The sequence below is a fragment of the Molothrus aeneus genome, chromosome 1, assembly GCF_037042795.1.
Source record: "Molothrus aeneus isolate 106 chromosome 1, BPBGC_Maene_1.0, whole genome shotgun sequence".
In the NCBI taxonomy this organism is placed as follows: domain Eukaryota; kingdom Metazoa; phylum Chordata; class Aves; order Passeriformes; family Icteridae; genus Molothrus; species Molothrus aeneus.
Window position 1 is genome coordinate 117,632,211 of NC_089646.1, and position 17,413 is coordinate 117,649,623.

Here is a 17,413-nt window from a genome sequence, read left to right on the forward strand (position 1 = left end):
TATCAGTTGTGGTTAATTAGCAGGCTAAGACTGCAGCAATGTTTGAGTCTGATAGTAGTCAAAAGAGAGTAGGGGTTTTCAATCTGCAATTCTCTTCTCATGAGCTCTCCTTTGTTTCCAAAAGCTTACCACCTATTCTACCCCAATAAAAATACCTACCCTACACCTTTCTCATTTTACCCTGGAGTTGTCTTCTCATTTATTTCAATCCTCATTATTTTAGGAAAAAACACCTAAAAAAGGAATGATTTTAAATTTGAAGTAGAAATTGCTAGTTAAAGATTGAACATCAGGTTTAGAAGTGATATTCCTGACAGTAAGGAAAAACAGCAGAGCACTCACACTCTTCATGATTGCAATGGCATGAATCTGATCACAGATGAGGCAAATTATCTTTTTTTGGAAAAAAAAAATTAATAATTAAGCTCTGTGTGTCTCTGTCTGCAGAGTAGGACAAAGACTGCCTCCCACTGACTGGGTCCTGTGACTCACCCCATGAGAGGTGATTCCCGCCAGCCTACCTTCCTTCTCCCCTCACAGCTGGTTTCTGTGGGAAGACGTGCACAGAAACACGGGCACATTTCACAATAGGAAAAGCTCATTATTTTTACTACCCACAGACTTTTGTTCATACTATAGAAGGAACTATATTGTACTAGAGTGACCACAAGAAATTCTTAAAAGTTTGATAGTAACAATCTGTTCAGCTGGAGGCTACATGAAGAACTTCTCCTGGGAAGCTCTCACAAGCTCAGGATAGATTTTGTTGAAGATGTTCTATCTTAGTTTCTAGATGCCCAAAACAAACAAAAAATCGCTATAATATCAGAAAAACTTTGTGGGTCAAAAGCCACTTCATGACATTTAGCAACTATGTTATTAGTTTCATCATCATGATTAGACAAAATTCACATCTGATTGCTTCATAGCCAGAAGTCCTTGACTCTGCATCTTATTGTTTACAATTGCAAAAAGGCTCTAAAGACTTCAGCCTTCTCAACAACTCAAACAGAGTACTTTTGTTCTGTGTAAGTCAATAGAATTACACCTCCTCATATTTTTCATGAAAGAGGAACAAGCTTCAGATTGGTTTTAAAAAGTTAGTATCCCACTGGGAAACACCAGATTGGACTCATTAGCCAGTGTGGTTAAGCACAAGCGTGCCAGCTCATGGAAAGAAAAATAAAGGGTGAGTTTAGCAGAAGTGCCAACTCTGTCTAGCCACAGGCAGCTGATAGCATTACAGACCCAGGAGGGAGTTTGAGAAACATGTCACTACTTCTTCACATTTTTGGGAAGGAGAAAAGAGGTTGCCTCATGATCAGGGCCATGTGGCCATTAAAATGTCATGGAATCCATAAATTCAAACATAAGTGGTGTTGTATATAAAAGGAAACCTACAACCAGCCCCAGTCTTGAAAGCTGTCATCCTGCAGGGGTATGTAGACAGATGTGAAAGTGTTATTTTTAAGTAACCTCAGTTACCAACAAGAAGTGGCCTCATCCTCAATGAACTTTGAAATTCTGTTCAAAGCATAACATTAGAACCACATTCCCCCCCCCGGAAATCATTAGCACTAAGGAAAGGAAATACTGCTGTACAATCTGTATCATATCATCAAACTAGAAATTCACATTTGCCTCAGCATGAAAGTGCTGATATGTCAAAAAACTTGAGCTTCTGCTCCACTTAGAAGCTCAAGTCCCACTAAAACCAAAACTATTCAAAGACTTACAAAGAACCACCACTTCATCAATTCAATGAATCAGAATGCAAGGGGACTTTTGTGAATCCAAACTAAACTTGCCAAGTATTATCCTTTACATGGTGAGGTAAGTCCCCATGTGTAAGCACGGTGAGATGGTGAATTCCAGCAAAAGCAAAGAACTTGTGCACGGTCAGGCTGCATGTCTTTAGCATTAAGTTTTCCACTCCTTTCTGTATGGCCTGGTCTGCCCTAATCATCAGTAAATTCCATGTGAGCAAACATGTCTCAAACAGACATGCAAAGGTGGCTCCTCAACCAGAAGGAGCTACCACGGCAACCCCCTGCATGCCCAGGTTCTGCTGCCACTGCCAGAGGGCTTCTGGAGGCACAGCCCTGGTGGGAGGACAGACCACAAACCCAGCTAATGCAGTCAGGTTGGAAAATTTTTGCTGGTCTTTAACATGTCACCGAGAGATCCAGAGTCTGCAGTTATCCCAAAGGCACCCTTAACTACTGTGTATTTTCATCCTGCAAAGCAAAATTGCAAACCCTTCCTCTGTAACAAAATCCAAAGCAGTTTCATGGTAGAAACAGGACTTCAAACCAGAGCATTTCTCCCTTTTCTGAAGGCTACAGCAGCAGGATTTGCTGTGATTTTGAAAAGATTTTCTTGCTGCAATAGTATTTCAGTTGTTATTGATGTGCTATGAACCACAAAAAGGCTAAATCTACACACACCACTCACAGAAGAGATTTCATTTGGCTGTATGATTAAGATGCAGCTACCATCAAAGCTCTATGCTGTGAGTAAATATCTAAAAATAAAATCCCAGGTTTATTGAAATTTGTGGAAAATCTCAAATGTCTAAAGTAAGGCCAAAAATTCATGTTGAATGCTGAAATAATAGAAAGTCTGATAAGGGTCTGTTATCACTTGTTAATTGCTTTGACATAAGATTAGAAGAATTAAAGATCTAAAAGTTAGAAAATTCCAGTGTAGTAGATATTTTATAAGAAAGGAGATAAGCACAGAAAAATACAAAAGGGACTTGAGATTCAGAAAAACTGTTAGTCTGAATGACAGAGCAAACTGCCAGAAAAATCAAGGAAGACCTAAATGCACTAATTTTTTACTCTGTCTAAAACTGTTGAAAATCAGTTTGATCAGCCAGTCAAGAAGATTACGCTGATGTCAAGGCAATGACAGAATTATATAAATGAAGAGAATAGCAATGGCTGTAATCCTTTCCTGCAAGGAGTCCTGCAGAAGGCAGGTATGGCAGAAAAGGCAAGAAGCTTTCAAGGTATTCTTGACAAAGTCAAAGATAATAAAGACTACAGTAGAGCTCAAGGGGAAAACTTCAAGCAAGACAAAAAAAAAATCCAAATATATCTTGATTTTACATAAACCTAGTGAAATTTATAAACATCAATAATTTAAATTATTGGTTAATAAACTCTATTAGGTTCAATGTAAATTTTCTTCAAAAGCTAGAACACAGGTAAACTCAAGACTCAAGGAGGCTGTCACCTTTTAGATACATTCAACTAATAGCTGCCATCTCATTTCTGGGGCTTGAAATTCTTTCAATTATACTTTCCTAGGAATTTCACAAAAGCTTATGCTAGCCTCATGCTGAAAATAAATATATGATTCTGGGGTAGATGAGTGCTAAGGGTGATGTTCACTATGGTAAGCAAGACTTGGGGAAGGAGATGGAGACAAATTGATAATTGGGAAAGCAGAGAGCCTTTGAAAAGGGTAAGTGTTGAAGTCCTCACCCCTTAGGTCTGCACCCTTAGTGACAGGGTCCTGGCATGAGCTGAGCTGTTAGGGAGCAACAATAAAAGTTATGAATGGAGATGGGAAGGGATCAGCCACAACCACAGGACAGGGCAGGAGGCTGGATGAAATTTCTCTTCCTGATGCATGTTGACCATCCTAATTTCATTCTTTTTTTCTTTCTACTGCTGACTGGAGATGCACTCCATCACAACCTGCTTTCAAGTTTCATCCCATCAATTGAGAAATCCCAGACAAGGAAAACAGAGAGGAAATAAAGGGCAATTAGAGGCACTGGTCGTTAAGGAGTCACTCATGTTAGCTGACAGCTATGTTGAGGATCCATGAGGAATTGCCAGGTGACTTACCAACAAAAGCACTTCATTTTTTTGTTGTCATTTTGTCCACAGAAAATCCCCTTACAGGTTCCAGTGTGATAAAAGCAATTAGCAAAACTCACTCAAATGAAAAAAAAGGGTCTCATTAGCCTAGCTTACCCTCTGAGCATAGCAATGAGAATTCATGAAGACAATTACTAAAGAGCACAATGAATTTTGTGGAGAGTAAAAAAAGTGAACTGAGATCAGACTATAAAAATACTCTAGTAACTAGCAGAAAAAAAGGGATGAGACAAAACATAAAACCTGCTGAAAAAGTGAGGAGCGAGAAATACAGACTTTATCCTTTAGTGACGTAAATCTAGTGCTACACAGCAGCCACGCTCTGCAGTCAGGTTGTAATCACTATGAAAAGATTGCAAAAGAGCCTAAGAACCTTACCTGTATGATGCAATCCAACTGTGCCAGTTGCTTCCCCTAAACAGAACAGTTCTGAGAAATTTAGCATGCAAACTCTTATTTACTGAGGCTGCTTTGACCGACCCAACCCTGGAAAATGAAAGAGATGTCCACTGAAACAGACTGCCCAAGGATGTTCAAGACTCCCATCCCTGGAAGTGTCCAAAGCCAGGTTGGATGGGGCTTTGAGCAACATGATCTAGTGAAAGGCATCCCTGTCCATGACAGGGGAGCTGGAATAGATGATCTTTAAGGCCTGTTCCAACCCAAACCAACCTATGGTTCTATGATTCTATGTTATTCCATGTTGACTTGCAGTAAAATTCATACTTCAGCAGGCAATTAACTAATTCACCCCTTCCACAATCTTAAGAAATCTACTGACTGCCATGAGCAGGAGAGACTCTCCACCACCCCGCACCTTTAAGGAGATGATTTGATATTCGCCACAAAAAGTAAAAATAGGATCTGACACAGCAGAGCTGAAGATGCAGCTGTAAATGATCACTGCACCTGGGACTAAATAGGATACCAGAGGTACAAATGGTCACTTGTGGCAACAGCAGGGGTTTTGTCACCTAGAGCCTTGGATCCTGACCACTGAGCAAAAGCTGTGGGGGTGAAAATGCCCTGCACACATGGGAATCCTAAAGCAGACTTCACTTTGGATTTCCATCTTCCAGTCACTTCCAATGCTCCAGTCATTCGCTGAGAACTGAGCCAGGTGTGCAGTCTTCAATCCAATGACCAGGGGACCAAAACTGTATCTCTGTAGGACATTTCCAACACCGCCAATTATCTACAAAGTTGCAACTATATGCACATATGGAAGGGTTTTTCACATGGTCTAATAACAGAAACTATCTGATGTTCCAAATCAGCACATAGTATTTGTGCTAAAAACAATTACAAGAAAAATCTTCCTGGGCTTTCATTTTGATGAAACCAACTGTATCACTACAGTTTAAACATCTTTATACTTCACATTTCTACTGGGTGCATTTCTACAGTGCATTTGAGAACAGTGCATCTGGAACTGCTGCAACACAATTTCGAGGCACGAGATAACACATATGCCTCACTCCTAAACAATAGTCTCAGAGATATTATTAATAACAAAATATGCTGAAATAGTGTGCAAAACAAAGCAAACAAGTTTTTCTTTATGTCTAAGCAAAAAAATGAAGCTCTGGTTCATCTGGTCCCATTTGAATTATCTCTGGCTTTCACAGTCTTCGTTAAAAGAATTAGCTGATCTTCTTCCCCAAACAATGAAGCAAGCATGCAATGCAGAGACTACAGAGCAGCAGCAGGAAGCACACATAAATTGGTCCACCCAAACATTCTTGGCAGTGGAGGAGAAAACATAAAAAGCAAGTTGCTTCAGTCCACACTAAATTGCCATTGAGACAAAAGTAAAGATGTGTCAGATGAACTTGCCCGTGCCTTTAAATATATACCTGCCTTTAAGCAGGCATTTATTTGCAACAGCAGTATTTAGTATTTTGAACAGGAGGTGAACTTGTTTGTTTGTACTGGACGACATCTCAGGACATTTTTCCTAATTTAAATTGCTTAAATTTTCTCAATGTTTCAAAGGATATATACATTCACTAATGAGAGTGAACCCACCCTCTTTCCTAAAAGTGAAAACAGAATGGTAAGAACATCCCTCCAAGTAAAAAAAAAAACAAAGGCAGGACATCTTTCCATGCACAGTTGTGTTCAAACACAACAACAATTTAATATATCAAATGCAGGAGACATTGCAAAGGACTAGACTATGTGGGAAGTAAGACTGGATGGGTCACAATAACTGTTTATTAAACTTTATTAAACTTGGGCTTCCAAGATAGAAACACAAAGCTTTCCTTCTGGAATGGAGATCATGAAAGCAGGAAACCTGAACTTTCTTTTGAGCCCAACAGATCTCAGCATTGTCTTATTTTAGCTTCTTACCACTGAACAGACACAGCCCGCACAGTTTTATTTTAAAGTCTTCATAACAACAGGTTTTTAAGGCTCTGAATTTATTATAGCTGATGTGGTTCCATGTAAGGAAGTCCAAAGGTTGTGAAAAAAGTCCCTTCACTCATAAGGTGGTAATACCAAGCAGGATCTAGCAGAGTTTTCACTACATAAAGATGCATGAAACTAAACAGCTTATAGAAGAAAAAATAATTCTGACTCATTCACATATGCAAGATTTCTTTGAAGCTTGATTACAATTTTTGTCTCTTAAAGCAGCAATGCCAGAAATTGAGCTGTCTGTTCAACCACAAAACCAGACACTGTGCAAGCAGCTGTTTCCCAAGCCACTGAGCACTGACATACAGGGGGAACCTCTCCAGTCCTGCTGTGAACAATTCTGTGTCGAGCCTTAACAGTGACAGATAATTTAACCTGGCTTTAAAGGATATTACGTGCAAGCTGCTAGGACACAAACTCCAAGTTTCCCTCATTTGGCCCTCCGAAGGAGCCCAGGCTCTGACCCCGGCTTGCTGCCCTTGCTCCAGGGCCTAGAAATGAATCACCATCAGTCACAGACACTGTGATGGCAACTTTCACTGAGAGGCCTCAACATCTCTTGTGTAGTCATGCACTATGGACTCCATTTCATCATCAGATGCACACATCTAAGTCCTACTGCTGTTCAATCAGAATCTTTCAGGCATGTACTTAAGGTTAAAAGGAGCACCACATACAAGCCAGCTCTCACAGTACTTTCATTTTTCCTCCCAAATATCAATTCAGTGGGTTCATCATGTTTTACAATTGGTTCTTGGATGACTCCTGAACTGAGACATTTTCACTCCTGGTACAGCTACACAGCTGCTACTTTTTAAACAGGAATCGCAGATGAATGTTGCAGCACGGGCTCTGGCACCACGCCTCACCCTCAGCTGTAGGTCTAGGAAATTTGCTATTTAAGCACAATGGTTATGCTGAAACTAACCTAGTCATCTTAAAATCTTTTAAAAACATAAAAAAATCTGCTCCAATAGACTAACAGAAGTTTTTGAGAGGGATATGGAGGAAACACATAATGCACTGGAAACAATTTACAAATACTAGTACCTACCAAAACAAAAGTAAATCTTCCATGGACATTTTTCTGTCTTAATGAAGTATAAGTCTGAGCTTAGTAAATATTGCAGATCAGTTCCTGAACAAGTGAAGGAAAAATTATGCTGTGCCATCAATCCACTCTTTGAGCTATTTTTAGAGAAGCTTCTCATGCTGAAAAACCAGCTGGAGAGAATTAGCATGGCTATGATCTATCTCACACCAGAAGATCTGAAGACAAGCTATTGTAACCTGAAAAGCCAGACCAGCACTGAAGAAGAAAACACAGAGCAGTACTTTCCAGCTAGGGATGATGACCAAACACTACTGTAGCATCAGGTGAGTAGACTGGCAATGGAAGTCACTCCAATTCTCTCTGAGGAGATAGTAGCAATTGTCCTTCTTTCCTCAGCATCCTGCTTTTGTTAACCTGATTAAATGGGAATTTCTAAATATATTTTTTGGTTTTCCTTGGGTCCCTGTTAGAAAGCTGGAGACCATCCCTGTGAAGCCTTCACAGGCTACAGTAGCACACTGTAACCAAGGGGCAGACCCACCCTCTTGCTGGCATACAAAGGGAAAGAAAGAGTACAAAAAGACTGAAAAACTGACTTCATCAGTTCTGCCCACTGTGTTTTAACAGCAATAGTTTTTTCATGTTACAGAATATTTGGGTTGGTTTTGTTTGTTTTTTTTTTTTTTTTTAAATAAACAGAGCTGCCAGAGCTTATAATTGCAAAACTTCTGCATTCTCACACCATGCTGAAATTAGACTATAATTTTTTTTAATACTTGATCACTTTAAAAAGTAAAGAAATGTGGCAATTTTCCATGATCATTTTTTCAACATATCATTGAAAAATTTCTAATTTTATCCAAATCATTTTAGACAAGGCAAGTTACATAAAAATTTGTAATTATCACTCAGGAGAGATCTGGGGAATGATCTTATGAGAAGCAAGACAATGGGATAAGGAAAGAGCAGACCACTAAAGCAGTGTAGCTGATTTTTTGGAGAGTCACAATAAAGCAGACAACCACACTTCACAGTGCTGCACTCTGCCTTAGCCATCACAAGCACATTGACTCATACAAGAGCTCAAAGGGTGCAGAGTAAGGCTGTCAGCAAGGAAAATGAGTAGCTTGTGACAAACACACAATCTCTCTGACAGATCCCTGGCTGCCATGGGCCAGGAAGGAGACACTACTTCAACTGCCCACTATGGACATGAGTCTACAAAGTGTTGGGAGTCCAGGTTTTCACTGCAGTGTCAGAAAGGGGAAAGTGGATGGATGGTGGAGAGGGTACTCCTGTAACACCCCATTTTAGCTTCATTTTACTCATCTGTTCTTTCTTCACGTGCCTCCACGGGCTTGAGCAGGCCACTTTGCCAGGACTCCATGCATTATCCAAAATCAACAGGAACGCATCCATTGCATTCGGCTAGAACCTCCTACCACTAGGCCTACAGTATGAGAGAGCATTATTTTTTTAAGAGAATTGGAATACTGCTTAGGAAACTACAAGATTAAATCATGAGAAGCACAACCATAGCATTTTTGTGCTGATTTGAATTACGAATAGAAAGTACGAGCAGTTAAGAGGAAACAAGATATGTTCTATACAAGAGCCAAGATTTTTTTTTCCTGACATGTGCCAAACAAGGAGAAGAAACAGAAGAATCTGGCACCATTAAAAACAGTTTGTGGAGAAAGGGACTGAATATCTACAGCCAAGATCCATGTGGTTTGTAAAGAGGAAACTTTTGTTTTATGGGACTCTCAGTCAGCCAAAATTCACCCAGACGGCATGCAAATGGATATTAGCCTAAAATCCTACATGCTTCTTGTAAAAGGATCACTAAATGATGGGGAAAGAAAAAGAACACTACTGAAGTTTGAAGTCAGAATTCAAAATCTGCCTCATGGTTGAAAAAGTTAGTTTACCAGACAGCTATAATGTCATACATATATGGTAAATGTCTTGGAAAGAAAAGGCAGCAAGTTAAAGCACAAAACTAGAAGTCAGGAAAATGTGTTCCAAGTCTGGCTCCAATACCAAGGAGATCTATAAAACTTGGATAAAAGAGAAAAAGACTGCCAACTTAACAGTGAGATTTTCCTTAACTTCATATAGTGTATTAACATTGCACGTATGCTGTTTCCTTTAGCTTCTGTATTTCCCCCACTCTCTGGCATTACAATGCACTAAGTTAAATAAGTGACTAGATGGAGTGCTAAGAACAGTTATATTACTTTATCAAAACAAGCCCTGCCCAACTTCTTAATCAAAACACTTGACTGGGGAAAAAAAAAAAAAAAAAAACAGAAAAAAAACCCAAACAAAAATTTTATATGGGACCATAATTCTCATAACTGAGCAAAACACTAAAGTGTCTGGCACAATTCAACAACTTAGCTGACTATTGCAACAATACAATACCTAAAATTGTATTTCAGCATATAGGAGAAAGGGATGGACAGGCAACAGTTCCTCAGCATATGTTGAGCAGTTATACCATGCAGGAATTCTGTTCAGCATTTCTGACAACTCTCTGAGTGCCTAGTGAAGCATTTGTCTGTGTTATCTGTAAATCAAGAGACCACACTGACCTCCAATTTACAGTAGGGGAACTGAGGAGGAGTCCACAATCAAGACTGCATGCTTGGGACTTAGCCAAGTCCCTTCATCCCAGTGACTCCTTCCTGAGGGAGCTGAGACCCAGGTAGCTTTGTGAGTCAAGACTCCAGGGAATCCTGCAGTCACCTGATGATGCAGCTCTCCAGTTACATCACCAGTTATTATACACATCGTGGGGCATATTTCACCATCATGCTCAAAGGAGAAGTAGTTCATAGCTCATGCAAGGGGACACTAGGATTAGGATTGCCCCTTTTTTTCTTCCTTCACATCAGCCTTTATTTGTAACCTTTCAGCTAAGATTTGCCAACCAGCTTGCTTTCCTCCTCTAAATATAGTGGTAAGAATGAATATAATTTTTGAGGCACTATGTATTCACGTGGGTTGTCCTCATTCATACCTTTGGGACTATCAGCTTGGAAGAGAAGCAGAAGGGTTAATTGTTCAGAACTTTCTGTAAGCTCTGTGTGTTTGTGTACAGTGCTCTAGATGGACACTCCATGCTTCATGTTGCACTGGAATAATAAAAAGAGCTGAAAGCGATTCCTTTTAATTCTCACCCTTTAATTTTATTTGCTCCAAAGAATAAAGAACAGAAGAAAGCAAAATCAGTAATTTGAAGGGAAAAAAAATTATAGGCTCTTTCCACAGAAACATGAGGAGGAAAAACCCCCATGAAAGTATCAAGCATTGTACTTTAGTCAGAAACCAGAAGCTAGCAGTTCTTATTGCCACTAAAAATATCTCCACCTCGCACACATATACATTTACCAGGATGGCATCTACTGATGGGTTCTGGATGCTGATCAAGGCCAGACCAGGTATAAACTATAAAGCTGAACAACCCCCAACAAAGTAGGTCAAGAAAACTGGGAGGGAAGGGAAACTGTTGCTAGGTGGCAGTGTACCTTAAGCAAAGAATTCTGTAAATCAGAGATCACTGGGAAGGTTCATTATCTTCTAAAAGAGGTCTCATCTTTAATATCATCTTCAAAGTATTGGTAGGAAGTGGAACTCAAAATGTGCATGACACACATGCTACAAATCAGAAGGATGAGAAGCAGAACAAAAAAAAATAAAGAAAAAGAAAAACCTGTCTTGAAACACACTACTGTGCAAGACCCATGATATAATGGCTCTCCAGGTCTATTAGAGACATAAGAAAGACCAACAGCCTGTGAATGGAGACTTGTACACCTTGAGAAGGTTAGTTTTGCTGACTTCATTTTATTCTACCTTCACTTAAGCTCTGACCAGTAGAAGCAAGCAAAGAAATAAGCTTCCACCACATCTTGGCACAGCAGTGAACAGTTGACAGAAAACCCAAGTGTGATGGTGAGAAAGAAAGGTTTCCTAAGGCTACTTAAGAAACAGAACTGTTACTTTTCTGCCTTAAACAGTTTCAGTCTTCAGTCCTTTTCAGAGTGGAGTAAGAGCGGACAATGTCAGTAAACAAAAGGAGGTCATCAAAACACGTGCACTCGCTAGAGGTCCAATCGAAAGAATGGAGAAAAAGGCCTCTGCAGAAGGCCAAGGTAAGAAGGAAGAGGCCAGATTTTTCTGGTATCTTTCTATCTGTCCTTCCTGATGTTCCCCTCCAACTGAAAACTACCTTAACATATTGCCTAAATTAGCAGAAGTGGTAAAAAAGACAGGCTGATGACATCTTGTGAACTACAATTCGCTTGGTAAGAGAGCTGTTAGCAAGCTCACAGCTTGTCACAGAGAAGGATAAGATGTTCTTGAAGGCAAAGACAAAATCTATATTCTTTTCAACAATATCTGTCTGGGTTCAAGAGAGCAATTTTGGGGAAAAGTATCTTAGATTAATGTAATTGTATAGATCAGAGGTATTTTAAAATATAGAATAAAAGGGAAAATGAAAAACAGTTTGCTTCAACAAGGCTTTAAATCCATAACTCAGGTCACAGCAAAGTCCTTTCTGAGAAATGTATCATGAAATTCTTCTTACGTTGACTTCAATCTACAATTACACTGTATAAATTTGGAGGTTTTTTAATACCATGTTCTGATGCTTTAGAAACTGGTCAGAAACAATCTATTAGAAGGTACACATCCCATCTAATTCAACACAGAAATTCCTATGCTGCTGTAAATTAAAACCACAACATGTGCCACATACCATAGCATTTCTCACATGCAATCCTGATGTGAAGACCATTCTTAATAATTAAAATACCAACCCTACAAAACTACAGAATCATGGAATAGTTTGGATTAGAAGGGACCTTAAGGATCACCTAGTTCCAAATCCCTGCCATGAGGAAATTTAAAGCCCCATCCAACTGGGCCTGGAACACTTCCATGGATGGGGCAGCCACAACTTCGCTGGGAAACCTCTTCCAGTGACTCCTCAACCTCATCATAAAGAATTTCTTCCTATTATGTAATGTAAATCTACCTTTCATTTTAAAGCAATAGAATTGTAGAGGGAATCATTTTTACAAACCCTGTCATTGATGCAGCTCACATCAGACGTGTGTTAACTTTCCAAGCAGTTATAAACCTCTGATGAGGAACCTTTTTCCAGGTTTGGTCTGTATTTTATTTATCTGAAAAACTTTGGGATGCAAATCTTAGGAGAAGAATTCAATTTCAACAGATAAATGGGGACACAACAATTCTTGTTCCACTTCTCTCCACTGTCCTCTTCCCCTAAGGCAGTGGTATTAATCTGTGGTTAGCCTAAGCTTCTTCTTCCTAGTAATTTGCATCATCTGCTCTTCAAGGAGGGAGTCAGAGAATACCCCAGCCTTTTCCACAAATTCTTGGTTACAGTCTGTGACCATTTTCAGTCATGGACATGCAATGAACACTAGCAATCAAAAATATGCATCAATCTGAGCAACAAAAAGTGGAATAGTACTACACCTATGGAAGTTAGCAGGAGACACAGCCCCTGAAGATCTCAAGGGCACTTTTCTGACTTGGGCAGCATTACTGCTGGAAGACAAATGGGAGTCAGCTTCACCCAACATGTTACCTCCTGCTCCATGAGACTGTGTACAGCTAGTGGAAAAGCAGTTTGAAAACACCAAAAAAAAAACCACATGAGGCTGGGGCTGAAGTAAAACATGAAGGCAAAAGAGAATATAATCTGTACAGTCTCCAGGCTAGGAAATCATCAGCTTTTGCCATAGCAGAAATACTTTTATGCAGCAGCAAGATCGAAGTGCTCTCTGGAGAAAACACATTCCCCAGCAAACAGCCTAGATGGGCTTTTCTTCACTAACCAGTGAGAGGGAGATCTCTCTTAGCATGCAGAAGGCACTGAGACTCATTTGACATTGAGTTTAACTCAAATTAATTTTTTCTGTGATCACAGAAACTTTTGTTCTACTTCTTTTTCTTCACCATCTGTGATACAAAACCTGGCAAAAACTCCAATTAATTTCCTTTGTGTTATTACTGCCACAAGCACTCAAATGATAAGCATTTATACAAAAGGAAATTCCTCTTCCTTTCTACTCTATCACTGAGAAAACTGGTACTGAATTCACCCTCAAATCTTGTAATGCCAGGTTATGTCAACTGCATTACAGAAAAAAGCAGCAGCAGATTAAGTCAATACAACACCTTTCCTGCTCCAGCAACAAGCACCTCAGCCTGAGAGGAAACAGAGGGGAAGCACCTTATACCAAAAAAGCTGAAATCCTGTAACATCTGCTTAAGAAGCATCAGTGATGGATTTAGGAAGTTCTCTTCTCCAGAATATACAAACCCTCATTATGCTCCTAGATGTGTAACTCTCAAAAGCCACAAAGGTGGCTTTTGTGCTTCACCTGCTTCACCTCAGTCAAGCAGGACAGAGGCATCGCCCAGCAAAACAAACGCACAGAACTCTGAAGTGCAAGTTAGTGGTGTTTATTTACTTACTTAAGCTCTTCATTTATATATACACACACTTGCCTACTGTGGTAATCTTGATGGAATCCATGCAGGGCTGTGGTTAAGATGTCAAATTTGATCATTCTGGTAAAGTTTATCTTGGTACCTTAAACACAACCATTCCCCTATACAAGGTTTGCACACTGCTACAAGCATACCAACATTAAGGCAACATATTAACTCACGCAAGAGCACATGCATGCCTGAAGTTCCAACATTTCTTCTAGCATAGGCAAGCTCCACCTTGTCTGCTCTTCTGTCCAAATGGCTATGATCCATGACCAGGAACATAGCCTTGACTTTGGGATTTATTTATGGAGTAATTTCCCAACACTCCCCATGTGGAGGACACATGGGGATGGATAAACTGATAAGCAAGGGGACATCACAGACTTGCACCAAATTTGAGAAGCATGAACTAAGCTCTAACCCCATTTTTTAATCCACTGAACCTTTTTCTTCCCACAGATCAGAAATGGTTGCTGAACATCAATCAACAGGCTGCTGCTAGGCACCTCTACAGACCATGCATAATTTCTTTTCTTTCTTTATGCTAAAAGAAAGAGAATTAATTGCACATTTTACTAGGACAGGATAGTACCTCAACACCAGCACCTTCTGCTGAGGGCTGTACCACATAGAGGTTGATGGGTTTTACCATTTGTTATTTGCAGTTGCTTGCTCGCTAGTGCTTCATACAGTTCTCTGAGAAACAGCACAGGCTTTCAAGCAGTTAATTAATCAAGCAGCAGTTTGGTTTTTGGGACAAAACAGACACCTTCTTGTGAGGTCTTCTGTATAACATCATACTGCTGTGACACAAACCATTTTTCTGTAGACTCTAAACTGCACTTGAAAAACTCTGCAGCCATAAGGGGTATAAAAATAATTCAGAATGGGTTCTTTGATCCTTTTTTCCCTACCACTCACATCTGGCTGAAAACTTTACAAGCAACAGCTTTGCCTGTTTCCATTTTCAAAAATTCTTTTACAATTCCACTAGAATTTAAACTAATGACAGGCACAATTTATAATATGGCTGAGGCAGTATAATATCTTCTAGCCTTAAAAAGACACCAAATCCCATTTGCCTTCCTGCTCCCCTTTTGTTTTATGTGCTGATGTTCTTTAGGGAGCTAGACTGGCAGCAAACTAAACCTGCCAAAAAAAAAAAATAGGTTTTATGTGTTTAACTCCCAGAATAAGCTCACAAAGGGTCAGAGGAGCAGCATGGATGATGAGGAGGAGTGACCTGTCGAGCAGCATCTGTCCATTTCATAAACTGAGCTGAAGCATGAAGTATCATTGCAGACTACTCTGTCAAGCAGTTTGTGTTATGGGATGACCCCACTCAAACATTGGGATGGATGTCTCACTTAAGGAATGGATTGAGCTCTCTAAGTCAAATCACATGTAATAATGGTTCCAAACCAGACACCATGGAAATAACCCTTCACCCTGTTTTCAGATGCCTTCTGGGATCAAAACACAAACTTTCAATGTTTTTCAATTCATTCTATACATGGTCCCAAAGTCAGGGATATTGGTCTAAAAATTGCCAGACTGCCCTTCTAATTTTTTTTTAGGACCTAATAGTGCAATTTATTTTTTCCATTTGCTTCTCTACATCTTGCAAAATAACTTACAATTACTACGAAAAGGAACAGTTTATTACTCAGAATTACATCTATTCTTTTCTACGCATCTCATTTTATGAATTAAAAATAAGCAAACAATCCAGTGAATGCTGATCCCTCCCCATCTTCACGCCTCCTCCGTCAGCCTTTGCACACATTTATTCATCAGTTGCAGAAGAGACACTGAAGAGCATCAAGTATTGGCTTCAGGTAGCCAAGCATTTCACTTAATCAAGTGAAAAATACCTGGGAAAATGTATATAAAGTAACAGGTTTTCAGAAAGTATAGTTCAGACAGGGCTTCTTTTTCCATCAAAAAAACCTGCACGTTCTTCTTGAAATGTCCCAGAACACGTGTGTACCTTCTTTGAGTTTATATAGATCGCACACTTGAAATAAACTAAAGGCAACAGCATGAGTAACACTAACAGAAGTCACTAGAACGTCAGTGACCCAAGCTACTCGGCACAGAGAGAAGGGCAGCGAGGCCCGATGTCGCAAGCCCGCGGCAGCAGCGGCTGCAGGCACGGCGGGCGCACCTGGGGCTCCGCGGGGCAGCAGCCGCGGGCCGCTCTGGGGCTCTGCTGCTGCACGGAGCAGCAGGTCCTGAGCAAACCGCAGCGTCGCGTGTGCTCACACACGCCGAGCTGCCCGGGGACGTGCTACGTGCACAGCTCCTTTCGGAGCGCGGCATTCCACGCATCGCCGGGAGGCGAGACCAGAGTCCCACGTGCCAGCGGCCGCCCCCGCCCGAGGTCAGGCGAGGAGCCGCCGCCGCCCCCCCGCCGCGCCCCCCCGGTTCTCCCTCAGCTCCGGCGGCGCAGCTGCCGCCCGCGGCCCCCGCGCTGGCCCCGGCCGCAGCGGGGCCCGCCGCCCCCGGGGGCCGCCATCCCGCGGGGGCCGCCGCCCCCGGCCCGGCGGGCGCTGATAGGGCCGCCCCGAGCGGAGGGGCGGGCGGAGAGCGGCGCGGCCCAATGCGCGGCTCGGCGGCGCCGCGCCCGCCCGGCAGCCCCGCTCCCCTCGGCCCGGCCGTGCAGGAATGCGGCGGCCGCCCCCCGCCCCGGTACCTTCTCCTCCTGCAGAGCACGCACACGGCCCAGAGCACCAGGGCGGCGGCGGCGGCCGCCCCGCCGTAGGTGCCGAGCGGCAGCGTGTCGGGGCCCATGCTGGCGGCGCTCGCCTCGGCGGCTGCCGGTGCCTCGCCGCCGCCGCCGCCGGGGAGGAAAGTTTCGCCCGTCCTCCCGCTCTCGGCAGGAGAGGCGCCCGGCCGGCCGTCCCTCCCCGCCCACCCCGAGCCCAGGGGGCTGGGTTTGGCTGCTCGGAGCCGGACTTGGCGAGCGGGCCCGGTGCGACCCGGCCGGCTCCTCCCCGGGGAGCGCCCAGCACGGGGAGGGTCGCGCCCGCCCGCCCCCGCGGCTTCCCGGCGGCGGAGGAGGGGGAGCCCCAGCCTTCGGCTTGCCGGGAAAAGGCTCCGATGCGGCGGGAAGGTGCCAGGACGGAGACCCGGGAATGGTGGGGGCGTCTCAGTGCTCCCCGCCATTCAATCCCTTTCAGCCGTCACGGCACCCTGGGAGGGTCTCGGTGCCCCACAAACGTGGCCTCGGTGGCGGAGTGGCCGCGGCGTGTCCCCAGTGCGAACGGTGCCAGACTCGGACAGAGCAGCTCTGGCAGCCTTTTGACCTCCGCTTGGTTTTCATACAGACACCCGATATGTGTCCCCGTAAAAAGCAAAGCAACATCCCACAGCTTCATAAAACTTAATCTGCTGTATGATAACAAATAGCGAGGGTTGGTTCTTAACACTGTATGAGAAGAAACTGGGTCCAGTTCTCGTACTGTGCCAGCCTCTCTGGTGTGTTACGGAGAGTACA

At 42.4% G+C, this 17,413-nt stretch overlaps 1 protein-coding gene across 2 annotated transcripts in view; it reads right to left on the reverse strand.

The window, feature by feature from the left end:
• Positions 1-16,708, reverse strand: part of CYP7B1 (cytochrome P450 family 7 subfamily B member 1) — a 121,665-nt gene extending 104,957 nt beyond the window's left edge. For both annotated transcript variants that reach the window (XM_066563509.1, XM_066563501.1), the window contains exon 1: positions 16,610-16,708. In XM_066563509.1, coding sequence (XP_066419606.1) covers positions 16,610-16,707 — 98 coding nt within the window. In that variant the 5' untranslated portion in view covers position 16,708. The remainder of the gene's footprint in view (positions 1-16,609) is intronic.
• Positions 16,709-17,413: the final 705 nt, after the last annotated feature.